Source organism: Lichenostomus cassidix, chromosome 5 (assembly GCF_008360975.1).
Source record: "Lichenostomus cassidix isolate B80296 chromosome 5, HeHo_3.0, whole genome shotgun sequence".
NCBI classification, from domain to species: Eukaryota; Metazoa; Chordata; class Aves; order Passeriformes; family Meliphagidae; genus Lichenostomus; species Lichenostomus cassidix.
Genome location: NC_139486.1, coordinates 33,017,530 through 33,044,756, shown reverse-complemented (window position 1 = coordinate 33,044,756; position 27,227 = coordinate 33,017,530). Strand labels below are relative to the sequence as shown.

Below are 27,227 nucleotides of genomic sequence, written 5' to 3'. Positions count from 1 at the left end.
TAAACAACTGAAGCCAACTCCTAAACTGCGACTTCAAGGAATATGCCCATTTGTGAAATACATCACAACACATTCATCTATAGGTGTAAATGGGAGTTTACCTGTTGTGAAAGAAGTCTGAGCATTTGGGCTGTGTTGACTAGAAGGGCTTCACCTAGACCTAAAGCTCTTAACCTTAAGCTGGAAACCTACTATCTTTTGAGCAAATACTGCTCAAATTGCTTCCACTTCTTTACCAGTTTACAGTGTAGTTACTCTGTAGCCCATTGAGAGAACTTGGCCTACATAGGTATTTCCACAAACCACCACTCCTGGCATCAACATGTCGCCAATCTATCCTCTGCCCATTAGAACTGGATGTTACTTTACTATGTTAAAGACTAAGCTCTTTTTTTTTTTTTTCCTGAATATCACCTTCCAGGCTGCCAGCCCAATCCTGGTGCTTTTAGGTTGCAAGCTGACCATACTAGGGTACTGGGGACTCACACATCAGTAAATACTTCAAGAGCCATGGCTACAACAGCAGTTTTCATCATCACTGTTTTTATTGTCAAGATATTTACAGTGACAACCATTTCTGCAAAGGAAAAAAATGGAAGTCTTCTATAAGGAAAGCCAGACTATGCATTCTTTGTCCTCTTGCTCCTGTAACTGATCAGGTTCTTGAGACTGATGAGAGATGTTGGGCCATGTTCATTATTCACAAAATATCTACTGATGTATTTTAACACGGCTCTATGATAGGTAACACGATAGAAAAGAAGGAAATCCCACTTTATATAAAAGGCTAATCTCATCAGGATCTGTTTCTGAACTGGATCATCGCTTTTCACACTAATGATCTACATCTGCCTGTAGACAAAACTATACAGAACCAGAAAGCAAAGGTAAACCCATTAACTTATTGCTGTGGAAGTCACTGATGGCCTCAGCACAATTCAGAAATCCTGCTTGGTTAGAGGCAGGTATTATTTTGGATGTATTTTTGAGGACTACAGACCACAAGTGAACAACTTTTATAATGACACTGACAGCAATCAGCCTTAAGAACAGGGCAGCAGTCACACCTTACCATACATCATACAAATCTGACTTGTGGTTTTCATCTGAGCCCTCTGCATCCAGCACATCAGCAAACATGCAGAGCTTCCTGAGCCATCCAGAGTCTCAGTGAATGATTGTTTGTTTTGTAAATATTACTGGCCACAGCTCAAAGGAGCTTTTCTATGCCTTTGATCTCCACTACAAACGCAAGGGACTGAGCAGCATGTGGCCAGGAAAAGCTGCATCCAGTGAGAGACTATGAAAACTTCTGCCTGTAGAGTCAGTAAAAAAGGAAAGTAAGTTCTTCCACAACTACACAAAAATTCTACTTTATATATTCACAAACTGTAATTTGCACCCATCCATCCTTTTTCAGAAACCCAGAAGTTCCATGAGGGCATGTTTCATAAGAACACTTGGTTTGTGCTCCTCACCAAGCTCACATAGCACTGCATGCAGAAACTAACAGTATACACACATACTATCAGTGAGCAGGAATAGGCATAATGCCTAGAAAAATGAAATAATAGTTTTCCATGAAAACATTCTATAAAAAATTCTAGAAAAACACATAAATATTGTTAGTGAAGCACAGAGTTTTAAGTATGCACTTTACTTCAGGCCTTGGGATGATTTCAGATCCTAATTTCTTCCACAGATGCATTTCTTTGCCAGGTTCTGACAAAACTGTTCAGAAATCCAACTGTTACATGGCAAAAAAAGTTTTATGCCTTCATCTATAAAACATACTGAACGGACTGCATTTAGCTGGCCTTTCATTTCCCAGTCTCCTTTCCCCTTACAGTACAATCATGGCTGTACATATAGTCAGAAGATGTTCCTGTGAGCATCTACCCTGGGCTAAACCTCAAGAAGCTGGGTTGAAGACTGTTTCTATACAGATGTTCCATGTGGTCTTAAATATATCAATAACCTGTGTATCAGCTTCACAGGTGAGCTGCTCCAAAGTTGTCACCTGTACTGCTAGGAAGCTGTATATTTCCTAGGCTGAAGTTTTACCACTTCTTCCAGCCACTGCACATTCATACACATTTGCCCACACAAGGAATAAGACTGAACTGCCAAAAAACAATTCCAAGCGTAAGTACCACCGTAATCTCACACTGTCACCAGACTCCTAAAGCCTTATATGGAAAAGACTTCTACAACATGGACTGGTTTGTGGTTTCTTCCAGTATCTCTATATCCTCCTCAAATTCAGAGAATCAAAATGGAACACAAACTCCAGCAGAATTTTACCACTCCTTGGTACAGAAAAAACCAGCATTCTTCCTTTCTACTTGGCAATCCTGTTAAAGTTCATCAGGATCTCATCAAGAGGCTCTTGGCCAGAGCTGATTAGAAAGACAGTTTCTGCTGAGGAAGTTTCAACTACTTTCCCACCCCAGGATAATCTCTGGATCATGGTTTAAGGCTGTTTCTTATGCTGTATGCACAAACTTGCATTCTTTCCTCTGATTTACATTGCCTTTATTTGGCTATATTAAAACTACACAGAATGATGGTTAATCTTGAAAAAGGAGCTAAAAACCAGACAAGGAGAGAAATTGAATAACCCATTAAATCACGAACATGTCCCATAAAAGTTGCGTGCAAGTATGCTGTGAGTCAAAAAGAGGAAAGCCTTCTGTCCCATTGTCCATCTTGGAAATTGCCTGGGAAACTATCACCTTGATGGATCTGGCACCATTCCACAGAATTAAATTCACAACTGAAAATTAATCTTCAAAACAGTTACTAGTTCCTGCAGGTATTTAGAAGGAAAGCGTCCCTTTATTCTAGCATCCCAGTGTTCTTGTATGTACTATCACTTCAAGCAATTTGGACATTTTGGAGAGTATGGACACCCATTTTATTAACCGGTTTTAATCATATGCATTTACAGTTGTCTTTGGTACAGATTGAAACGTTCATTTTAGCGCAACAGATTGTATCTTGAAATGAAAACACAGTCAAGAGGAGTGTAACAGATGGACTTACCCTATTCACCTATGATCCATCAGATATTTATCTGTAAAGCCCAAAGGCCAAAGGCCAAACTTTAAGAACTATGTTACATTATCTTTGTTTCATTTTGCAACATTTGTTGCACAAGCATGAAAGTGTAAACAGCATGGTGCTTCCTTATCAGTGACCTGTCTCCTCCAAGATTTATCCAGAAGCCAGGAGCAGGTTACCCAGCATCACCACTGACTAACTTCACAGATACTGGATTACCCTATCAGTAAGCCTTCTGGGAGAACAGTCTGGACAGGGAGCAAAAGCCTTGGCTTACATACACATTCCTTCTTCACTACCACCGAAATAAACTAATGTAAGTATCAAGATTGCTTGCTATAAACACACCCACGTGCATGCATATACATATATATATATATACACACACACACAAATATCATACACAGGGCCTTAAGTCTAGAACCACAGGGAACCTGCTGGTGGAAACTGCTAGTAAGAGATGGTCAGAAAATCAGGTCTATCTGCCAGTTTATGGCTGCAACTTCTCCAAGCATTTTATGTCCAAGTGCACTAAAGTTCAAAAAACTGTGGTATATCAACTGTAGTTGGAATTTCTGACTCAGTCTTTGGTCATGGAGTGAAATATGGTTTTTACTGTTGGAACATTAGTTTGGCCTCAGTCAAGAAACTGACTGGCTGTAGGAGAAATGTTTCACCTTTACGTCACTGTTTTGCATCCAGTACAGGTCAGTAGCAGCTGATGTCATAACCATCAGACAGCTGTTCACAGTCTGATGCAAAATGAATTTGTCAACTTAGCAATTTCAGTGCATACTGCAGGATGCATCATCAATGACCTTCACAACAACTTTAGACAGTCAGCAAAGGACTAAATGGGAGCCTGAGCTTCCATGCTAGGTGATGGGATGTGGAGTCTCCAGATCAAAGCTGAAATATAATGACAAGCCAGTAGAACAGGTAGTGTCACCACTGCTTGTGTTTAACAGTCCAAGGACAAGAGCAAAGAGACTCTGGTTTGCAGAGAGCTCAGCTTAGTGCCTTACAGTAATACTAAAATCTATTAAAAAGTAGTCTGTTTTTAGCAAATATTTTCCTAACTACAGATGTAAGTAGAAGGCACAGTTGTTTCTGTCAATACCCTGAAAGCACCAAAATTCTTTTCATCTAGCCTATATTAGGTGCTAGGAAAATGTTAACGTTGACCGTGAGGTGGGATTTAAAACATTCTCTTTAAACACACCTTGGTTACATCTGGTTAGTTACAGTAAGTTCATCACTGATGTTACGCCCAGTTACTTTTTCAAGGAATGTCAACATTTGAGGGCTATAACTTACTGGCAGTTTAATGTTATCCTGGGATTAATATGAGAGGAGAGAAGTGGGCTGTGAGTTACGAGGGGATGTGTACTACAACAGATTTGGCAGGCTGGAGCTCTCATTAGGCCAAAATTAGGGATGTCCTAGGTCTGTATGTATGCTGTTAATCACTACCTGGGGCTTACCAACAAAAGTAGTTTTTCCATTAAAAAATTCATTGCTCATTTCAAGGGGAAAAGAATTATCCTATCTTTAGAGTTAGGGGGAAAAAACCACCAGGGTTTTGGGGGAAAAAAACACCAGGATTTCTTCAAGTTCTCTTCAAAACATTCTAAAATCAGATAGGCTTTGGAAGAAAAGATATTTTTCTACTCTTGCCTTCAAGCAGCACTATTCCATCTCAAAATTAAGTATTTACTAACCTGAGTTGGCAGAAAAGATAATCTTCAAACCATCAGCACATTTAACAGCATCAAAGTAAGTAGATTTATAATTAGGGGATTAGCTATTAAGATCCCTGTCTTCTGAAAGAGCCCCAGTTAATAGATCGAGTACATATTATAGATTCATCAAAATGTGTAACTGTGTTTATAAATTGATAAATAGATATAACAAACATAGCACAACAAAGAAGAGCATATATACGGAATGAAAGTAATAAAGAAAAGTTCAGAACAGACAAAAATGTAGCATCATAAGCTCCAAGAACAGTTCCAGCTGGAAGGGACCTTAGGAGGTCTCTCATCCTACCTCCTGCCCTCCTGTGTCTGGGACAGCTATGTCAGACTAGCTTACTCAGGCCTTTACCCATTCAGATTTTGGAAACCATTGATGATACAGACAGTACAACTGCTCTGGACAATCTGTAGTGTTCAGAGTGTAAATGGAAAGAAAGAAATAGGCAGTCAGAAAATGCAGAAGGAAACACAAAAGAACCTCAAAGTGATACTGAGAACTGCCACAGAAAGAAAAAAAAAACAACCCAAAACCAGTTCTGATTCTTTAATCCTTGATTTTGTAAAATAAAACAACCTAAAAACGAAAAAACCCACAAAATCTTTATGCCCTTTAAGGCATCTCAGCATAGACTCCAGAACCCGAGGAACACCAAATGCCCAGCTGCTTTCAAACAAGTAGGCTGCAGCAATCCTGCTGAGCTGTGTTTGACACTTTTCTGTTAAAACTTTGAGGATAAACAATGAATGACACTACTCCGTATGTTGAACTTTGTAGCTCCATCACATAAGAAGCTGATCATGACCCCTCCAACTAAATACATCTCCTATATGGCTGTTTTAATGTTTCCCATTGCAAAGAATTGGGAAATGGCAGGAAAGCATGGCAGGGCCATTTTTAGGGCTGGTGATCTCAGAGATTTAGATAAACATTTAAAGTTTTGTTTCCTGGTCTATTTGTTCTGTTATCACAATTCTGATTGCAGAACTTTCAAGCACAGCAGAACTTTAATGTTGTTGGAAATAGGGAAGAGGAGAAATACTTGCAATCAACTCTGTTACCACTGCATGGTCAAGCCAGATGAAGATAAAAATGGAAGAACAAAATTATCACCACCTAGTTTATTAGCTAATAGCAATGAGACGCTCAGGGCTATTACAGCCCAGACACTGAAGGCACGAGTCCCTGGCTGGAAGAGTTTATACTGACCACCACCAGTCAGGGCATCACAGGATTCTATGAGACTAAGGGGTAAAAAATATTTTCCCTTCAGACCCTCCTACCTTTTTTTAGTGATGTGGCTCGGTAGTACTACGTCTTGATGTCTTGATTTAATTGATTTGTCTGTGTGTCAACAAGAATGTCATTGCCTCAATAATTGAATCAATATGGAATTGTGTCCCTGAAGATGGAGAGTAGACTGGAAAGGCAGCAGAGGCAGCCACTGAGACAAATAAAAGGCTTTCTTCTGAAGTTAACTATGAGGGAGGATGCCATGTAGCGTTTTGATGCTCGCTGTGGTCGCTCCACAACAGACAGCACACTGATATAACATTAAAATCTATGCCTGTCCTCTTCTTAAGACAATAATACCAAAGGTAGCAAGACTATTTTAGCATTCAAAGTAAGTAGTCAGGTGATGACAGGAAGCCACATCTGAGTGTCTGAACTAAGAAAACCCCACAGAGCTTCAAGTGCCCATGACGCAGTCTTTTCCAACTGAGTGTAAATAGAACATGTCACCTCACCCAACACCCTGGACCACAATGTTTTGAAGGTAGCAAAGGAGGAAACCACACTGCAAAAAGGAAGCGACAAATGCAGTTTTAAAAAGCTTGCAGGTTTAAACCAACTCTATTATAACCAGAAACAGCTATTAAATTCTGAAGTAATAACACATCATTAGCAATTAAACTGCTGGAACTGGACAGCAATCTCTCAAACATTTTCAATGGCACCATTGAGTGTAGGAATTGCTTGCTACTATATGCAAGGCAACCACTGGTAAGGTATTGCTCATCAGAATGATTAGAATATGGCACATCTCTACCTGTACAAAATGCAAGACAAACACCACATAATTTCATACGGAATTAAGTAGGGCCGACTGGGAAGCAGTTTTATTTTTGTTTTATTCTTCGCAGGTTTAGCAAAAGTAAAACCTTGCAAAACAACATTTTTTTAGTTTGGATGGTGCACGAATGGTAAGAGAGAGAAAAAAAGATTAACACCCAGACAATAACCCAGATATGATTTTGTGTAGCATGTCTCTAGTTACAGTCAAGAATCTCTGCTTTGTCTCCTTTTCGTGTTCAAGATTTTTCTCTTCCCAGAAAACCAAATTTCCACAGAACATGCTAATTCTGATAAAACGTTTTTTTGTTTTAATTGATATAATAGTTGTCACAAAAATTTTGAGCATAATCAAACTAATTACTTTATCATGTTGAAATCTGCTGAACATCCACTGTTTAACAGACACAGAAAGTTGCAATCATTACTTTATTTATTTGTTTAAAATGCTTTTGGTTCAAAACTGCACTACACCAAAATGCAGGAGACTTTCTACCACCTCAGAAAGAACCATCAAATCTTGGGCTGAAGCTATAATAAACTCACTATTGCTCTATATTGCATGGGCACATATTGCGTACCACTCAACTTGCTTTCAATTACTATTCAGGGTGCTGGACACAAATGCCTTGTAAGAACAAGCAAGGAAAACAAGGTATCCCTAAGGAAAATCCACAGCTAATTAAAGTAAGTTTTTCAAGTCTTTTATACCGTCAGAATGGCACTAAGGCAACAGAACCTCCTGTCACACACAGGATCTTCTCATCCAGGCATTTAAACAGAAGGCATCTCAGGATTTATGTACACTCTGTGTGGTAAATATTAGAAAGCTTAGCCTGTGCTGACCTCTCTGCCTCTGTGACTCATCTGCGGCTGCAACGCTCTGGATCCCAACAGCTCATTTCATGCTAGCTCACATGACCATCACAGCGGTGACTAAGAAGCAGATGCACCCTCAGTTAAAGCAGAACTGGGCAGTTTTGGATGGTAAGCCAAGACAAGGACTTGGCCAAAAGCCAATAAGGACTTGACATGTTGATCCCATACTGTTCAGAGTTACCTCACAGTAACCTGGAGGAAAATAATGTGACCAGTCTTTGCTAGTTTGCATGATTTTGTTGAACAGTCAAAAGAACAAACTAAAGGCTCCATGAGGTTTTTGGCATTTAAACTGAATCCACCGTGAACTTTTCTTCTTGAGATTCAGATTTGGTCACTGACAGGCACTATATTAGCTTGAAGGCAGTAAAGTTTGTCCTACACTTCATTCCAACCAAACATTAACACGAAAATATTTACAGACGTCTAAAATTCAAAAAAACCCTGTAGGCCCCTCTTCTTAGTCATTCGTCCTTCAGCAGGTAGCAGTTTTCAATGGGTATCACAGCTCTCAAACATGACAGGCCTTGCTTCAAGTCTTAAAACAGAACATCAACATTATCAGTTTGAAGTTAAAACAGAGGGGACAGCAAGGGAAAAGGGAGTTGGATGGTATTTATGAAAGATCATTCAGCAGCAGATGCTGATAATGACTGGACCCAGGAATTTGGTACTTGAGGCAAATGTTTACTGCAGCTGAGATGTAACTGTAGGCCAAAGGGAGACAAAATGTCATATTTCATAGCAAAAACAACAGTAAATGAAAGACATGGCAGCTCAGGCTTCAGCATAAATGAGCTTGTCAAATCCCATCAGCTAGGATTTGAGCTGTTACCCTGTTGAAATGCATACTTTTGTTTCTTGTGATCTAGCATTACCTGAGCTCAGCAACCACAAGTCAGGCAACGGGCATTACAGCTTAGTATTAACCCCTCCTACTGATCTCTGGAAGTGGTCCGGATTGCCTGACTCACACAAAAAGACACAAGAAAAATATTTCATATTTTTGCTTAAGCAAGTCCCCATTAGTGAATAATTTGGCACAGCAGTCTCAGACAACCAAAAGCGTTGGTGTTGATCCCCTGCTAACTACCCTGTAAGTGCATCATTGTTCTGTCCCAAACTCACCTGCTCTGGTTCCCTGGTGAGAACGACCCTGCTCTGTCTGTGGCTTGATGACCTGCAATTGGCTTAGACTCTTCTGCCGTCACGATGGCTTAGAGCACTACCAGGTAACACGTAGCTAGCTAGCATCAAAACTTCTGGTTTAATTTCTTATAAAAGTTCTCTAGTTGGTGCACACCAAAACCACCCCACATAATGAACAAACATTCAGCAAGCAAAGATCATTGAGGACTGGTTTCAAAATCTCAGTGAAAAGACCACTGCAGGTGCAGGCTAGGAGAAATCTGAGGTACACCATTAATCTTACTGGAGGAGCTGGTTGAACATGGGATTTTATGTACCTCTGCTCTCAGGGTACTTGAAAAAATACACAATATACATTCCCAGAATGTCCTGGAGCCAAAAGCTTCAAACACTTGAAACAGAATTCTGTATTCTGACTGCTTATAATAAATTTTAATTATGCACCCTCCTGCATAATTTACAGTTCTTCCTTAGACCCAAATTACAAAATCCAGCATTCTGTTCCACTGAGCAAAACCAATAAACAGTGAAATCTGACAAGTCAAAAATCTACCATTTAAAAAAAAATGAAAATTGAAAGATAAGCGAGGGCAGCAAAAAAGTGGATGGAATCAGGTATTTTAAGAACTCAAGAATTTATTTATTTATTTTGTGTGTAAGACATCAAGATTTTTTCCCTATTCCTTCAAAGTTATGGGAGCATTGCTGTTGAAGCCTGAAATTATAGTTCCATACTCTTTTGCTTTTAAATTAAACAAATTATCTCAGTTTTTGGAGCAGTTTCTGACTTCAGGGAAACTATGCCATTAAGAGAGTGCCAGAAACATATTTAATTGATGCATGTCCCAAGATCTGCTCAAAAGAGGGCAGACATACCACATATAGATTTCAAGGAAATTACTGAAAAGCCACAGAGCTTCAATAGAACGTGATATATGAAACATAACATAGGAAAGACTCAGTATCAAAAGGGTAAATTCAGCTGGGGAGATACTAATCTGATCACCTGAGAGGTACTATGAATTGGATATGTTCCTTTGTGCACCAAATCCAGCCTGGACAGATGGAGACTTTATGCTCCATTTTCTGACATGTAATTACTGTTTAAGGGGCGATCAAGTTACAGACTCCAAAGTTTTAAAAATTTTTTTCTTTTGGGAGTGACATATACATAGGCAGGTTACAAGTACAGTAACCAGCCTACAACATAAGATTTTCTGACCATTTACTTGAGTGGCTTCCACGGTCCACAACTTGACTTTGCAGTTCTCATTTTCAGTGTAATGCTTTCTATGCACCTGCCTGTCAGAAAACCAGTCTAGCAACATCCTTAAACAAAGCACTCCACATAGAGCTCTGAAACAAGACTTCCACAGACTGAATTCTGAGCTAATTTTATGCAATGCAGGTTTTTATCCAAACAATACGCAATTTTAATATTTTTCTGCACCATATCCTCCTCTCTCCTTCTCATCATCATTGGCAAATTTTCAGGATCTATTGATAAAAATGTAAGTAAAAGTAAATTACCTCTTGCAGGCTCCTCCCCTTATTGGGTTTAAACAACGTCACTATCAAACTTTCATGCCTGTAAATTATGAAGTCACTGGCCTTGGACTATCAGTTACCTATTAAAATGTTAATACTTTCCATTTTGGTAATGAATGGTCAAAACCACAATTTTTGTCTCAAAAAGGCAAATTTGTAATCTGTTTTTGTTTTTAAACTCCATTTAAAATTGCAGCAGAAAAAGGCTTAAGAATCAGATCTCTAATTAGGATATCTGTAACTTGGCATTTTATGTTAAAAAGACTGTTTGCATGGTTTATCAAAGACCTTAGCCTTTGCAGACTACACCAGCAATCACAGAAGGCTAACTTCTGTTTATTTCTCCATCAGCAACCTACACCTGTAAAACAGTGCTCAAATGCACAGGTGTATGAATAACAGAATTAGTTTTACAAAATATAGGGGAAGGCTCAGCCCATCTCCACTAGCACTACCTTATATAGATTTTAATTATTTCGAACACAACTTTTAATTTCAGCAGATATCAATCCTTTAGCTGAGGCAAGGTGTATTCAGAGAGAATGGCTTTGGGAAGGCTGGCTTGTGGCAGAGCTTGCAGCTGGTACTCATCCAGCAGCCATGACCGAGTCAGCCGCGCCACAAGGGCGCCAAGGCGCGCTGCCAGCCAACTGACGGAGAAGTAAAAGGGAGAGGCGAGTTCATGAAGAAAGACTGTGGCAGCGTGGGAGGACTATGACCTTTTGATCTCCGAGATGTTCCTGATGTACCAAAGTGACATGTCAGCTCTAATAAGCTGCACTCTCAGACTAGTGGCAGGGGCCTACAAATTACTGTGAGATCTGAAGGCATTTGTTGTGATGATCCTGGCCTGGATGGGGCATATCAGCGCTCCCCCAGCAGGACTATCTGACAGTCCACCCCAACAATTCCCAACCAGGGGGTTGTAACCTCCAGCAGGGTCACAGCCACACAGAGTAGGGTCGCCAGCCTGACAGAGATGTGATTGTTTATGTTAGTCTTTAAGGTCGCAAGCTTGGCTGGGGTGAGTTCACCACTGAAAACAGAGGCACAAACACAAACCATCTGGGAACAGCTGGCCTAACAGATTTTGCACTCAGAAACAACTTCCGGATACTCAGCTAAAACATGCCCAAACGACTGCCTTGCATATCCATGTGCCAGCCTGAAACAAGAACTCCCCTGCCAGGTATCAGACTGGTTGAAATTACTCCCAAAGAATCATGGCTGCTTACTCACTAGAAGCATCTATTTGCTTTCTTTGTGACAAATTTTCCATTGTTAACAATGCAGCTATTCATTCTTGAGCCATTGTCTTTTCTACCCTTCCTGGTGCTACTTAGGCACCAGCTCATGCAACAATATTCTATAGGTTGCCTGAGGGACTGGAGGAACAGCAGGACATTTTAGGAGAGCAGAAATTAGTGAAAACATAGCCTTCCTTTAGTTAAGCTCCAGGCATTTCCTCTTTCTACTATTTCTTCACCCATCTTCCTGTACTGCACTGTGGCCATTTGGGTTGCTCTTCCCTGAATGCTTCTTTTTCTATTTTTGAGTATAACTGATATTATGAGAAGACTAGTAAAATTTAGATTAGATTAATTTTGTCCATGTGAAGCATGCAAAATCTGCTCATGCTCAAGCTCCCTATTTTGATTAAATTAAGGAATAATGTACCAACCGTATAATGTTTTTATGGTTGTGTTATGTTTGGGTTTCAGTGAATATTTTAGGAGCAGACTGTCATTGGGAAGAAGTTCATTCACATGCCAGAGCACCCAGCTTCAACCTCAAAAAAACCTAACAGGTTATAAACTTCTATCATTTAAGACAACAAATCATTATTGCAATAATAAAGCAGGAAATAGACACAAATTAAGCAGAAACACCAATGGGCTCTTTTTACGATTAAGGGGAATCATCAATCATAGAGACTGCCTGAGATTAACAAAGAGCCACTTTTTCAAACATCCTGCAGTAAACCCAGAGGAAACCCAGCTGGAACTGCAACTAGAACACAGGCATCAGGCTCTAAAATTAGCCTCTGTTTCCTCACCTTCCCTCTTGGCATAACATTTGCACCTTAGGTGACTCTTAACTGGTTCAAGTTCTCCAGGTGAGCCATGTGTTTCATGTAATGCCACAAGCAAAATATAATTCCCATAGTTATGTTTTCTCACGTATCAAAATCCTTCTGGTCCTACTGATTGATTAATATGTTTTCCTCAGCCTCTGCACAGATTTAAGGATAACCCACAGTGAGTTAAGACAGAATTTAATTGGTCGTTGTACACAGGGACGAGTGGTGTTTAGCTCTTTCTTACCCTTGAATTCATTTTTTCACAATGTAATTTGAAAGGTAAGTTCCACCAACACTGAGGTGCAACACAGAGCTGCAATAGGAATTCAAGAGCCAAGCCATGCCTCACGTTTCTGATTTAAAACACTGATTTTCAGGACCACAGTAAAAGGTGTTATATTCATCCACACCGAAATATGAGTTAATCTTTCTTTTAAACATTTTTAGGGCACAAGGAAATGACCAACTGCAAATTGTTACAATACTTTACAGCTTTATGCCATCAACTGAAACTCAGTGACTGACCCATGCATGCTCTCAAGTTTTCTGCACTTACAGGAACACAGGAGTAAGCTGGAGTGTGCAGCAGGATTCATGGAAACCCATTCTACTTTGCACTGGAAGGTGTAGCATGCACTCAGTCACACTTTTTCTCAGCTGTGGTAAGTTACTTAGCAGCTAAGAGGCAGCATCTTCTAACCACTCATCTATGACTGTAATGACTTCTGTTATTGTGCTTCTCATTATATAGATGAGTGATTCCCAGCAAATGTACCTGAAGGGTTTTTGGATTACAAATTGTTGATTAATGATTTTAAGTCACATCATGCCTTCAGAAAGAAACCACAACAAAGCAGTAAAACTTTGTATGCTCTCATCGTGGCAATTAGGATATGAGGAATGGAGATTCTTTTAAATTGATATATAGAGGTCTTTGAATGCTCCTGCTGACAGTTTTCAACCTTTCTGTAGTCTAGATCAAGTGATTATGCATATGTCATTCAACTTGAAACTTCCACAGACACATACAGTCTCTAACACTGTTTTACCGAGAGATTTATCTTTTGATTAAAAAGCCGTTAACATTTGGCTGGATGTTATTATGTCACTACTTCCCACTTGGTGAAATATAGCATCAAAATTAGTACAGTGACAACTGTTACCATGAAATCTAACTGCTCCATACACCACCACAACCCTGCCTCATGCAGAAGCAATCACAGCATCATTTCCCCTAGTGGTTAATATCATTTGTTCCAGGCCCTGTAATGATGGTGCACTTCCTTGTGCTGCTCTCTACAACCAGAAGGGCTTTTCTCCTTCTGCTGAAGCACTGGAGTGCAGACTCCACTACTGTTAAGAGCACGGAGTTGCAAGAAATATAGAGCAAACACAACAATGAAATCCTATTTTGAGGAGGCTTTTTTTTTCCTACAACATGTATTAATGAGTTTTATCAAGGTTGCTCCTTTGTTTGGTGCCCTCTGTGTACCCATCCTGAAGTGGATTTACTCTGCTGTCTTCTAGCAGGTTAAGGAAGATAAGCATTTTCTCACCTTTGAGAGTATGTAAGGCTAACATTTTTTTCATGAAAGCTGGAGAAGTTACTCAAAGACAGAACAGACTGAAGGAATAAAAGGCTTCTCACAGCACTGTTAGCTGGTGACAAGGATTACAGGTCTCTGCTGGAGCAGCTTCTTAAAATGCAGCTGACAGGAAGTCCAGCAGCAAAATAAAGAAATAGAAAGAAAAACTCCAGCTGTTCCATTACTGAGCTCACATGAATGAGAACCAGTGACTTAAGCAACTCTATCTACTCCAACACTGAAGTCAGAGACACCCAAGGCTCAGACCTGGAGGCAGAATCCTGTAGCCCACTGAGCTCTCCTGTCCCATCATGGGAGGATGTTGGGCCTAAGTTCTGACCAAACCATCAGGTAAGAATAGTAATTAATATCAAAGCAAACAGAGGCAAATCTCACTACACTTCCCCATGAGTATCATAATGACTGTAGCAAAATCATGTCGCAAAAGCGATACCGTAGCACTTCCCTATCTCCATAAGCCATAAACCAGGAACAGAACTGCATTAGATAATCACAGAGTCAGAGAGTGGGTAAGGCTGCAAGGGTCCACAGGAGATCATCTGGTCCAACCCCTCTGCTCAAGAAGGGTCATGCTACAGCACATGGCAGAAAATTGCATCCAGATGGTTCTTGAATATCTCCAGTGAGGGAGACTCCACAACCTCTCTGGACAACCTGTTCCAGGGCATGCTCCCTCATAAGAACTTCATCCTCGTGTTCAGATGGAACTTCCTGTGCATCAGTTTCTGCCCATTGCCTCTTGTCCTGTTTCTTGGCACCACCAAGAAGAGCCTGGATCCATCCTCTTGGTACCCTCCCTTCCGATATTTATATACACTGATACAGTCCCCTCTTCACCTTTTCATGAAAGTGCTTTAATTTTTAGGGTTCACACCTGCACACTAGTCTCAGCTGGGAAATTTACTCTTTGGTATTCATAGACATGGCCTAATTGTTGGAATTGACCTTCCAAATAATCTGGAAATACCATTAGTGTTATTTGTAGCCTTTTTGCTCATTTAAAATTCACTAAGTTTCACAGGGTCCACAATCAAAAGACCTTTTTTACACCATGCCAGAAGGTTCTTGAGTTTCAACATGCCTAATAACCTCCATACTGGTTATAGCATAACGGTAAAAGAATAAAGGGGGCTTAGTAACTATTCCCAAATACTTGGGTCTCAGAAAAGCAGAGTGAATCCACACTAAAATGATGGGATATTACTTTATGAGCCGTCCTATTCAAAAACGTATCATAATTAACTAACAATACTGCTTCAAATGATCCAATACAAACTAGCTCCTATTTCAATCAAATTAGTGTAAACCAGCCTCCAATCAGCTTACCAAGCATTCAGCTAAAATACTAAAGGCCTAAAACATGCAGAACTGTTATGATGTTTTCCAATGCATTTGAATTCATATCACACTGAAGCATTTCACAAAGACATAAAGTATTCTGCATTAGCTTTAAAACTACAAGGAGGAAGTGTTTTAGAAACTCGTTTAACAGCTGTGTGATTCGCAAACTCATGGTTCCTGCAAAACAGGTATGCTTGTGTTTCACAGAATATTCCTTTTTATTTTAATTAAGTCACCTGTGGGTCCAGCCCTAAGAATTAAGTGTACACATAAGTCAATAAATAAACAAACAAACCAAAACCAACCAACAGCCTCTGATCTCTGGGGGCTCCTCAGTTCACTTTGTAATTCCTTCAGTGTTTTCACTCCATTTGGCACCAGGACTGAAAAAAGGAGATTTGAAGGAAGAGAAGTAATAAACTACAGAACTGATCTTACTCTGAGGTGAAAAGAAGGTCAATTCATTATTTTTCCCATAGGAATACCTTGAAATATTAGGAAAGAAAAAAAGTTGCAGAATAAAAATAAAGCCCCACATTTTAAAAAAGGTTAACTGAGTCTGGAAGAATAAAAACAATTAACCACAATCTGACAAGGGATCAAGGGCAAAGCAAGGAAGAGAAGCTGAAGATTCCAGCTTCAAATCTTCTGCTCCTAAACTAAAGTAGGAAAATGCTGTGAGTGGGAGATGGTAGCTTAGTTTTCTCCAGTCTCCACAACACAAAAGCCTACTTCTGCTCAACAGCTTAAAAGAATTCAAGATCAGAGCAACAAAGATGAAAAGGTCAGACTAAACTCATTGCTCACACTGTGCACTAAAAATATACAATGCTATGACAAACCACTTGATGAGCACAAATGGCAGAAGGCTGAACACTGGCCTCCCCAGATCTAGCGCAAGTTTACAGACAATTTTAAACACAAAATAATTCTGACTTTTTCAAACAAATATTTGAAAGTACTAGCTGAGAATGGAGAAGCCCAAGTCAGCATTCCTTTTTTTGCTTGACACTTTGTGCAGGCTGGGAGAGAGATACTGTTCTTGTTCATACCAACACGCCTCTGAATTTTTTCCAAGGAAGATGGAGCTTGGCTTTGATGTCTGCGAGAGGAAGTTAGAGCTTGCAGCTGGCAAATACATTAATAGTATAGGCACTTGGTGGATTAGAAGAGACCTCAAATAGGTCATCTTGTCCTATCTCTTTGCAGCACACAAATGAAACAGATTTTCCCTAGTCCTAGTCCACCTAGTGCTAAAATTCACAGGCTTAGAATTAGTTTCTAAAGACTTTTTGAGTTTGGTAAAATTCAGTCCTGTGAACTTCACAAAAATAGCAGAAGTAGTACAGCCACAGATAACTTGTTTAAAAAAAGAATCCATTAACAGTCATACAAAATATCTCTACTGTTCACTGAGACAAATGCAGCTTGAATCTATTTTTTTTAAATTAAGCATATTATTTTAATTGGCTAAGAGCTGCTTTTTATGTTTGAATAATAAAGCATTAGTTCTTAGGTTACTCCTGGGCTTCTCTGAACACCCCTGCAATATAAAATAAATTTAAGGCTTCTCCAAGTTATCTTCGACTGGAAGAACTAAACAGAGGCTGTTCCACAAAGGATGGAATTGAAACAGCAATGTTCACAGTCATCCTCCAGCCTATCCCCTCTGATGACAAGGTTTGAGAGATGGCTATGTAAGAATGGTGAGGTTACAAGTAAAAACTGAATTCGATTCCTAGGGAAGAAGTGACAGCCTTACATGTCTGAGAATTTTAGAGCTGGAGAAAAATATTATTAGTTTTAACTCCTTCAGTTGATAATCTGACAAGTATATAAATGCCAAATGAATGCAAGGACTCAGGCAACAAGTAGAGAAACTTTGGTATTTTATTCATCACTTTAATTTGTGGCAAACTATGCCTTTTTTTTCCCCCCTCTATCTAGAAACAAAAGTATGCACAGATCTGGGAATTTAGTTGGACATAATCATTTCCTACAAGAAGTACCAAAAAACAGTTCACAAGTTCTTACATTACTACATTAGTGGTGGGATTTTACAGCCAGCACTGCTTTTGTAAATCCATTAACGTGCTCATAAAAAATCTAATGTGCCTTTAGGACACAAGTTTTCATGTACTAGATTACAACTTTACAGAAGACAAGCTCTGAGCCTGAAACAGCTTGACAATGTCCTTTCAGTTTGTTCATCAGATTAACTTTCTGTCACACATCAGATGAACAGCTTCCTTGGTTTCTTGCCTAATCTAACACATAACCCAAGAAATTCCCTTCCCAAGTGCAATCAGAAGCAAAACCAAAAAACACTGTAACATTCCACTCCTTTCTAATGGCACATTCAGTTCGAAATTTTCATTTCTGCCTCTATCTAAGAAAGATTACCCTTTTAGCAAGCCATTTATAGTGAAAAGACTCTGATTTCAGATAGGATTAAAACAACATATTAGACGTACGCAAATCAAGCACTCTGAGTTGCTTACAGGACTAATTATGTGTTATGGGTCTTTTCACATCTAGGTCACTGGTTCAAATTCAGCTTTAGTTGGTGATGAATGACAAGGAACAATGAGGTAAGAACCCAGTCACAAATCTGGCCTCTTATCCCTGACTCTGCAACATATCCTCTTTGTGCACTTGGGCTACTCACTTAACTACTCTTCCCTGAAAATTCTACAGCTGCAAAAGAATAGTAAGTATTATTACTATCACACTGGCTCTAAAAGACTAATTAATTTAGGATTCTGAAAGTACAAAATATTATCAGAAGCTTAAAGTATTGCTACTTGCAGGATGTCCAAGAACTAACATGAAATACATTAAGGGGGAACTTTCTCAGGTCATGTCAACACCATGATGTTAAAAGAATCCACCAAAACACACTGGCCACACCTTTTGATGGGAAGATAAACACAGAAATCAAATGTCAAATGAGCCTGAAATTCCACATTTACTCACAGATAGACAACAGGGGTTAAAAGTGATGAGAAATGGAAATCCAGAAGCAGCCATTTTATAAATAAGAAAGACATAGGGAGAAAAGCATGTAGTGCGGAGATCCATTGTATTCTTCCATTACACAACACAGCAAGTAAATGCCATATCAATGTTAGTCAAGAGAGGAGGGAAGGGAGAGAAGGAGTTTATCAGTCCTACATCCCTTGATAAAACTTGAATTACAAGGAGCCTGCACTGCTGATGTCTATACTGTTCTTGTCCTGTGGCAAAACAAACATTGCCATTTTCAACAAGTGTGATGCTGGCACATTTTACCTCTTCAGATCTATAATTGAAAACAAGGAATGAGAACAATAAAGGAATCAAATACAGAGCACCAATATGTTTTAATTTTTACAATTAAAAATTTTTAAAATTTTTAAAATTAAAAAATTAAAAAATTAAGATTTTAACTTAAAAATGTTTTCATTTTTAAGTTAAAAGGTGAAAAACATGGTGGTAGTTTAGACACAACATGATAGCTTCATTAATAACCTGTAACTGCTAGAAGAATCATTATGCCATCTCTTACGTAGTCCTGATTCCAGAATACTGTTGAACTACAGGTCATACACAGCACTGATAATCTTTCACATGTGCCGAGAAATTTAGAAACATTTCAACTATTCCATGTGTTTTCCAATCTTCAAATATTTTAACCACAGGACAAAAATATGTTTTACTGAAAACGTATTTTGTTCTTACTCCCACTTCAGAGTCAGCTGTGCCTTTCTTTTCAGACAAAGCTCACACATAGCAATCTAAAGGACAAAGGGAAGCACAAGTACTGTGATCAAGAACATTTAATAAGACAACACACAACAACATTGTGCCAAGGAGGAAATCATAAAGGTTAAAAATTACACCGTCCTCTTCCAAATCTAGTTACCAAATTTCAACTCTTTCTGCCACAGCTAGGGAGCAATATTCGAGCAATGAACTTCGGAAGTACTTTGGCAATAGGTGGAGCCAATAAAAGCCATAAGCATAATTCTAAAATTATTTAATGGGCCATACTTTGCCATGCTCCTATTGACAGAATTATGAACTAAACACAGCAATCAGTGTTAAGGCATTGCACTGTAGTTACTTGCTACTCCCTGACATTCTGTTAAAATCTATCTTCAACCTCTTTCTCTTGTCCACTGAAAGGAGTCGCAGAAATATTGTCAGTTTTAACTGTTTAGTTGTTTTTGCCACCAAGCTGTACTTATGTTAAGCTTGAGATGACTGTTTGTGACCAACCAGAACACAGAGTAGCTGAACAGAACCACAAGAAAGTGCAGCAAGAAGACAAAGAGGGAAAATACCCACAGTACACAAAGTAGAAAGTCTGTATGCAATTATCATGCCTTTACAAGAAAGATGAGCATTGCTTTGCATCATACACTTGGGTCCATGAATGAACTGAACACTAAACAACAAACTTTTCTGCATCTGTCCCTCACGAGGGTACCCTGACCATTCTTTGCAAGTTGGGAAAACTGAAATTATTATATTACTTTGTAAACCTTGATTCAGAATTATCTTTTCTTCTTAGCACACTAAGTCCTCACCAGTACTCAAAACCAGCGCTTTTCTATAATTCTGTGCAGAAAACAGAAGCAAGAAGATATAAAGCAATATACTGCATCACAAAAATCCCCATATTGCATTCACACAACAGAGAGATGAAGTCTGAGGCACTGTACTTGAAAACCAGACAAGAGTAATTCAAGGAACAGGACTGAGGATTTGCTTTCCTTCCTTTGTGACCAGTTGTTTCTCTTTGGAATCACTGATAAACATTAGATAAGATGAAATTTGCAGACTAGCCTGTGTATTTACTCTTGCAGCAGCTTCAGAAGACTGAGAAAATAATGCTTTAAATGCACGTGAGTGACAGTACAATGCTGACAAGCTGACATGGCTCAAAAATTCATTTCCAGCCTTTAGAAAGTGTCTGATCCTTTTAGCTACTCCACATATTTTCTTTTTCTTTTTATTTATAAATGGATTTTCAGAGAAACTGAAAAATAATTTTGTTTCCAGACTGTGTTAGGTTAGACTTGATAATATGACTCTCTCAGCCCCCTGTATATCAACAGAAGACTGCAAGTTACAGTGTGGATTTGTGTCAGTGTAGAGTTTCAGATCTGATAGAAGGGATTTCTTACCTTCAGACAAGGACAAATCATCAGCTGGAGACACCACGTCTGCCTGGCTTGCAGGACCACTGCTCAGCGATGTGGTAATCTGATTTGTCAAGATAACCTGCAAACAGACAAGGAGAGGGGGAAGGGAAATGAATTTTTATAGCTACAGGAAGGCAAAGAGAAGCCCAGGACTGGAATCCTCCCAGCACAGCATTGAGATGACCCTCTATTATGATCTCCAGCAAATTCACTCAGAACATTTTGAACTACCTGCAGAAACTGAAAGAGACAACTGCAAGAACTGGAGGAAAAGGGATATTGTTAGAAAGATGAAATACTAAACAACAGTACATTGATACATATAGGCACCTTAAATGAAACCACCGTTAAGAAGAGCTTCATTCATCTTTTGTTCATCTTCCATGAACAATTTGATGCTTTTTACAAAAACCCACCATTTTCTTCATAGGCAATTAGGAAATCTCTTTTCCTAGGAATTTCCACACAACTTACACACTTTCTTCCTTTGGCTGAAACACAGTACCATGGAGAAAGGTATGGTAGGGATACACCCCCATTGATCTGAAGCACAAAAGTACTAAATGTTACAGGGCTATCCTCGCAAAAGAGGACTTTTATGCGTTTTGCAGGACTACAAGGTTCTGATAAACAACAGACTATAGTACCCACACAGTGCTCTCCCCTGACAGCATGAGCAATACTCATGCTTACAAGGGATGAACAATTTCTTGCACCTTTGAACACATACTGTTTTCTAGTTATAGAAAACATTAAGCAAACACAGCAAACACCACAGAGAGAAGAGTATGGCCATAGCCACAATTATCTCATTATGCTTTGCATCTCTAGCAGCTGCACTTTCTGCAATAACAGTTGGTCTCCACTTTGCTGACTGACAAACTTCAGGAATTTTTTTTTTTTAAGAACAAAAATGATCCTTCTACTTGCACTGAAAACAGACCCACTACAAACAAACTCTCTTTGTAATAATGGCCTCTCTTCAGCTGTATTTGACACAGGAGGAAAGGAGAAAGGAATCCTACACACTACTCTGTGGATGTCGTTTCATGATGCTACTGGAATAAATGAACAGCTTACCACTGCTAAAAGGAAGAGGAATTTCTCTTCTCTTCCCTGCACTACTCATCCCTCCCTCTGATCATGGCTTCCTCCTGCTTTCTAACACTTTCAGCAGTATGATGTGACACACTCTCTCCCTTCTTTTCCCATGCTGAGACCCCACATAAGCTGTGTCAGACTGAGTTGGAGTCAGAGTGGTGGTGCTGCAGGCGACTGTGTCTTCTTCAGGCAGTATGACATGAGATGCCAACAGTGTGGTGGAGTATGTGATCTTTACAAGACTCTACCTCCCTGCTCATGCCAGCCCACCCATCTCTGTGCTTGCAAAAAGCTATGATGGTGCCTGAGAGCTTTATGGACTCTATCAACAGGACTAAATTGAAAAGTGTGTAAGTCAAATCTTCACGTACTCAACAGGAGTTCAAGACCTTCAGAACTGCATAGTGATGTTCCTCATGCTCATCTGCTATCGGCTACAAGCTCTGAACCAACTTCAGCTGGCTATGATCACTCTGCACAGCTTAACCACCGGATGCACTTTTGGGACTGGGCACCTACGATCATTGCAGTGAACAGACAGGGTAGATAACAGCCTTGTTTGGTCATACACCTCAGCTAAGGTTCTCAAGGTACGACTGGCAATACTGCCAACAGCAAACAAACAAGCAACACCTTACACTCCTCCGCTCTTTCCACTGGAGCTGCTGTGTGCACCTATAAGCACCCAAAAGCAGACAGCAACGGGCCTGGTACACACACCTCCTTGCTGTCCTGTTCATCAGATTACAAGGTAAGATCATTCAATTTATTAACAAAGAAAAAAAAGTTACTTTTCCCGTTATTTTTGCCAGGATGCTTATCTTCCATTTTAATGAGCTACTTCATCCCTGTGATAGTATGGGCATCAAAATTTGTTCAAGGCAAATGAAAGAGGTAGGCAGCCAAAAGTCGACAGGGATAAGTAACAGGATGTGAGACCTTTCCTTCTTGAAACTATTCTCACTGTGTTTTCACTGTGTCACAAAAGCCACAGACTCACCTATCCATAGTACCCAGTACTAGAAAATGTGCTGAAACAGAGCACACTAACAAACTTATAATCACACGTACTGGTGAGGTATGAAGTTTTCATTGGCACACTTTTGCAATGATCACATTATTAACAAATATCAAGCTCTGTAAGTGATTCAGTCACCCCAGACTCATGCCAAGATAATCTTTGTACTGTGCCGTCACATCTTTTATTATTTATACACCGCATTTTAAAGAAATGTTACCATGCTTAAGGAACGTTTTTAATAGAAAAAAATACCTAAGCACACCATATTTCATATTGCTTTCCTTCAAAGGAAACTAACTTTGAAGGCTTCAAAAAAAAAAAAAAGAAAAAAAGAAAAATGAACCACAAGAATAATGCAACTGCCTTTTTTTAAATCTTTCAGATTTTTCTTTAACCAGGAACTCCACAGCACTGTTAGCTGTAGGCCTGAAAATCTTCACCTTTTATAATTAACTCAAGGTATGCCTCTGTACCTAGATTTCAGTTTCTGAAGTATCTTCCAATAACTATTCAATAGTAATATCCTAGATTCCCTGCTATACTGTTTAAAAAATCAGTTTAAAAAAGCAGAGTCCTACCCAAGTAAATGTTCCTCTCTAACGTGCTCTGAGGATGGGAATTAAGCATATTCTTAATTCCATGACTTCACTGATGGTTACACATTTGCTTAAATACATATTTAAATACTATCTTGAATAAGCACACTTCTTCTGAGATGAAGACATATGCATATACAGAATGGTTATTTTGGAATTAATTGAAAATTATTTTTCATTTCTGCACATCTGCAGATCAACATAGATTCAGCTCTCCTGTGAGACGAGTTCAGCCACAACACAAGGCTGTTAGCTAAGCACTAAATTTGGCATCAAGTTCCCTGTCACACTTCTGCAGCCTTGCTTACTGCAAAATTCTTTCATCAGGTATAGGTATTCCTATTACCATATATATATATATATATATATGTATGTATTTTCAGGTATCTTTGTGCAGCTACCATAACACAGTTTGAACCTCATTCTGAGAGTGTGCAGAGTATTCCAAACTCCCGCTAGCTCAAACAAGCTGTGGGCTACTAAGAGCTGGTCCTTTGCGACAGTTACAAAGAAAAAAAGGCACACAGATTCAGGGAACTCCTCTGAACAGATACGTCTATCTTCAAAACTTCAACCATACGCCCTTACTGGAAAGTGCCAAGCTTTATTTTTCCATGAGTAAAACTCTGGTCATGAAAACGCTGGCAGTGAAAAGTACCATTTAAACAAGACCCTACATTTTCAGCAGTCACCAGTCCTACAGGCATTCACCTTGAAGCCCTGAATACTGGTATCACATGACTACAGCGGCACATTTAAAGAATTTATTAATTTTTCCCCAAAGTCTCCTTCACTAACCTGAAAGACACGCTTACACTCCATTCTGCTATCCTTTGAAATGGTTCAACGTATTCAGACAGTGGCAAAACAGGTGTTTGAGGGAATTGTTAAACTTGTGTGCGAAATGGAGAGAACACACAGGTAGACAAAGGAGATCTGGTGTGAAACAGCTCTGTGACTTTTTGGTGAGGAATCACATTTGGGCATGGACAGCATCAGCTGAGTCTCACACATTGCTTCATATGCAATGTGTGCACAGAATGTAATGCTATTTTTGATGTTAACTATACTGTATCTTACAAACCACCAACAACAAGGTTCAAGTTGATCTGATAGGTGTCACATGAAAGAAACCACCTCACACTGCTAAAGGGGGCTTGCAAACAAGCTGAGCCACTAGTCCAAGCAGACTTACTAGAGTGCCTTGCACTGTACTACCTATAGCACTTCTTCAACTTTTCACTGTAGATCTGCCATTAATTTAACCTGTTTAGTACAGGAGACCTGCCAAGTCCTCAGGCTAAGTAGATAAGGAAAAATTGCCTCTGTTGTGGTTCCTTTTGACAGATACTGGACATCATTATCATCCAAGCAGAGCTTCCTCTCAAGAGGTTCAGTAACACATTTATTAACTTCCAGCAGAACACACAACAGTGAGAATATTGCTACATGGTATTTTCATGTTATCATACTGAAATACACAGTATTTAAAATATTTTGTATTTAAAAAATACTCAGTATTTTAAGAGGAGCTCCTACTTCCAACATCAACCAATGGAACGGAGTATTTTCATTGCCACTAAAAGTGACGAAAAAACATCATACCTCTCCACACACAACTGTGTCCTGACATGTGCAACAGGTAAGGAAGTTGTGCTATTGTTTTCTCTTTCTACTTCCTGATGAACAAAGGGTGTAGGGCTTCTTCAGTCAGTGAGTGTGCATGAATAGAGAACACTTCCCACTGCTAAAAGAGGGAAAGAAGTCAAAAAGGTCAGCTAGACAACTCAGTAACACTGGAAATATGTCTCATGCAGTCTCCTATGGAGTTCAATGAACCACTGCCTTTAACCTTTCAGCCTATTCATTTGCCATTGGTTCAGATAGCTATTTAACAAGTGAAAATTTACAATCCTCAGCCTTCCAATTCTAACAGAATTACCAACTCTTTAGACACTCAGATTCAGATTTCAAGATCCTTTCTGGGAAAAAGTCTACTACTTAAAATACCACACAAATGACGGACCACACAATTTCCAAATCTTTTACTTCAAATTGTTACTGCAGCATAGCAACCTCAGTTTGTAAAATAACCCCATGTGACCATTACAAGTGTTATGACAGCAAGAAGAATCCTTCTTAGTTAGAAAACCCAGAGATAAACACAAGAAGACAGTGGGAACACTTTTCAACTTCCTGATTTTAGACATGTTTTAAAAACCCACAACTTACTCCTCTGATCACTTTCTCACTTTTTATAGGTGCCAGCACCTGGAAAAAAATAGACACTAGGGTTTCTCAGTGAAAACAGCATTCAGGTTCTAGACAGATCATTGCAACTTCTAAGATTTAATCCAGAAGCCAACAACAGTGTTAATATTCTGTTAAAATCTGTTTTTGTGAAAGCAGAGTCACCTTCCACTGACATGATTTCAGGAAATGCTAGTTTTTTGGAAGCACATTAGAAAAGTAAAAAAAACTTATTTATTGTGCCTAAAATCACAACACTTCCATTTATTGGGAATAGCCAAGTTCCTCATATACAGAAAATCCCTGCAGGTCCTGGGAGAGAGATGGCCTAAGAACTTTACACAGAAGAATAAGCAAACTATTTTTTTGTTTGGTTATTTATACAGTACAATATTTCAAGTACTCCTCCTGCCCTTCTTAGACCACACTGAAACTACTAAATCTGACTTTGTCATCCTTGTAAATCCAGTTGAGTAAATAAACCATTTTCTGTAAACTTGTGGTCTCAGCCTCCTTGTTAGTTTATTGCAAAATTAAAGGGAGCTCAGCTCAGAACTATCAATCAGTAACCAGCAAAGGTATAAAGTCTTCTGGAATGTACCAAAAGGCAAAAAACCACACTGTTTCATGAAATGGCTGTTTGTTAAAAGGAGGAAGCAGAAATCCCCATTTCACATTCAACACTGTTTAGCAAAACTCTTATTAAAGGCTTCCTGTTGAGCTGGGAGAGCAAGCATAAGGACACTTGCCATAATCCCAAATTACTCCACCCTTAATAGTCCGTATATTTTGTGGTTTTCACTGTGCTCAAGAAACGTCATTAGAGAGCACCAAGTACAAGTGACAAGTCAGTGGGGCTGGGTGATGACTCTGCATGCTGGAGGAGAAGGAAAGGAAGTTTTACTGAACCCCAGCCAATCCCAGTTCCAATCCCTGAGAAGGCACCTCTCTTCCTTGCCCTGAAGCTTTTAATGAGGCATTCAAGTAATAGCTTAAAACAATGACTACTGTCGAGGTATTAGCTAAAGGACAGTGCATCAAGCAATACCACAAAGGCAAATGGGGCAGGCAGCAACCCTGAAAACAGAAGAAAAGAACAGTGAGAAAAATGGGGTGAAACACCATGCTTTGAACAGCTGTGAGAATTACAGCCTTCTCCTTGAAAACCTGTTACAGATCCTCAAGACTGGCATCAGTCTGCTCAAGGAAGAATCCTAAATTACCACCATCTGTCACAGTAACAGGGTATTTGTGAACTTCATCTATGCTACACACTGAATTTGCTTTTTCTTCAACTTCTATTTCCTCAGGAAGATTTTCTTCAGCATCAGTAGCCACTTGTCACAAAAGCTGTCAAAGATTGCACAAGGCCTCATCAGAACTTGTACCTAATATTCATAAGGAAGAAAACATGCTTAAAACTGAGCATTTCTGGTGAAATCATGAAGTCACAAACAAAAAAAGGAAAGGTCTGAATGCAACGCCAAGAGCTCCTAACCAAAATAAGAGTTTTCAAGAGAGAATGTCAAGTTCCCACAGCTACAGCAGTGCTCGAAGCCAGTTACCACAGCACTG

The 27,227-nt window shown here is 39.3% G+C and overlaps 1 protein-coding gene across 6 annotated transcripts in view; it reads right to left on the bottom strand.

Moving 5' to 3' along the window:
* The window catches only part of RAD51B (RAD51 paralog B), a 411,052-nt gene that overhangs the window by 197,260 nt on the left and 186,565 nt on the right, over positions 1 to 27,227 (bottom strand). For all 6 annotated transcript variants that reach the window (XR_014852614.1, XM_085062131.1, XM_085062135.1 and 3 more), the window contains one exon: positions 20,667 to 20,763. Coding sequence is in view for 5 of the 6 variants with exons in the window: in XM_085062131.1 (XP_084918257.1) it covers positions 20,667 to 20,763 (97 nt within the window). In the remaining variant the exon portion in view is untranslated. The remainder of the gene's footprint in view (positions 1 to 20,666; positions 20,764 to 27,227) is intronic.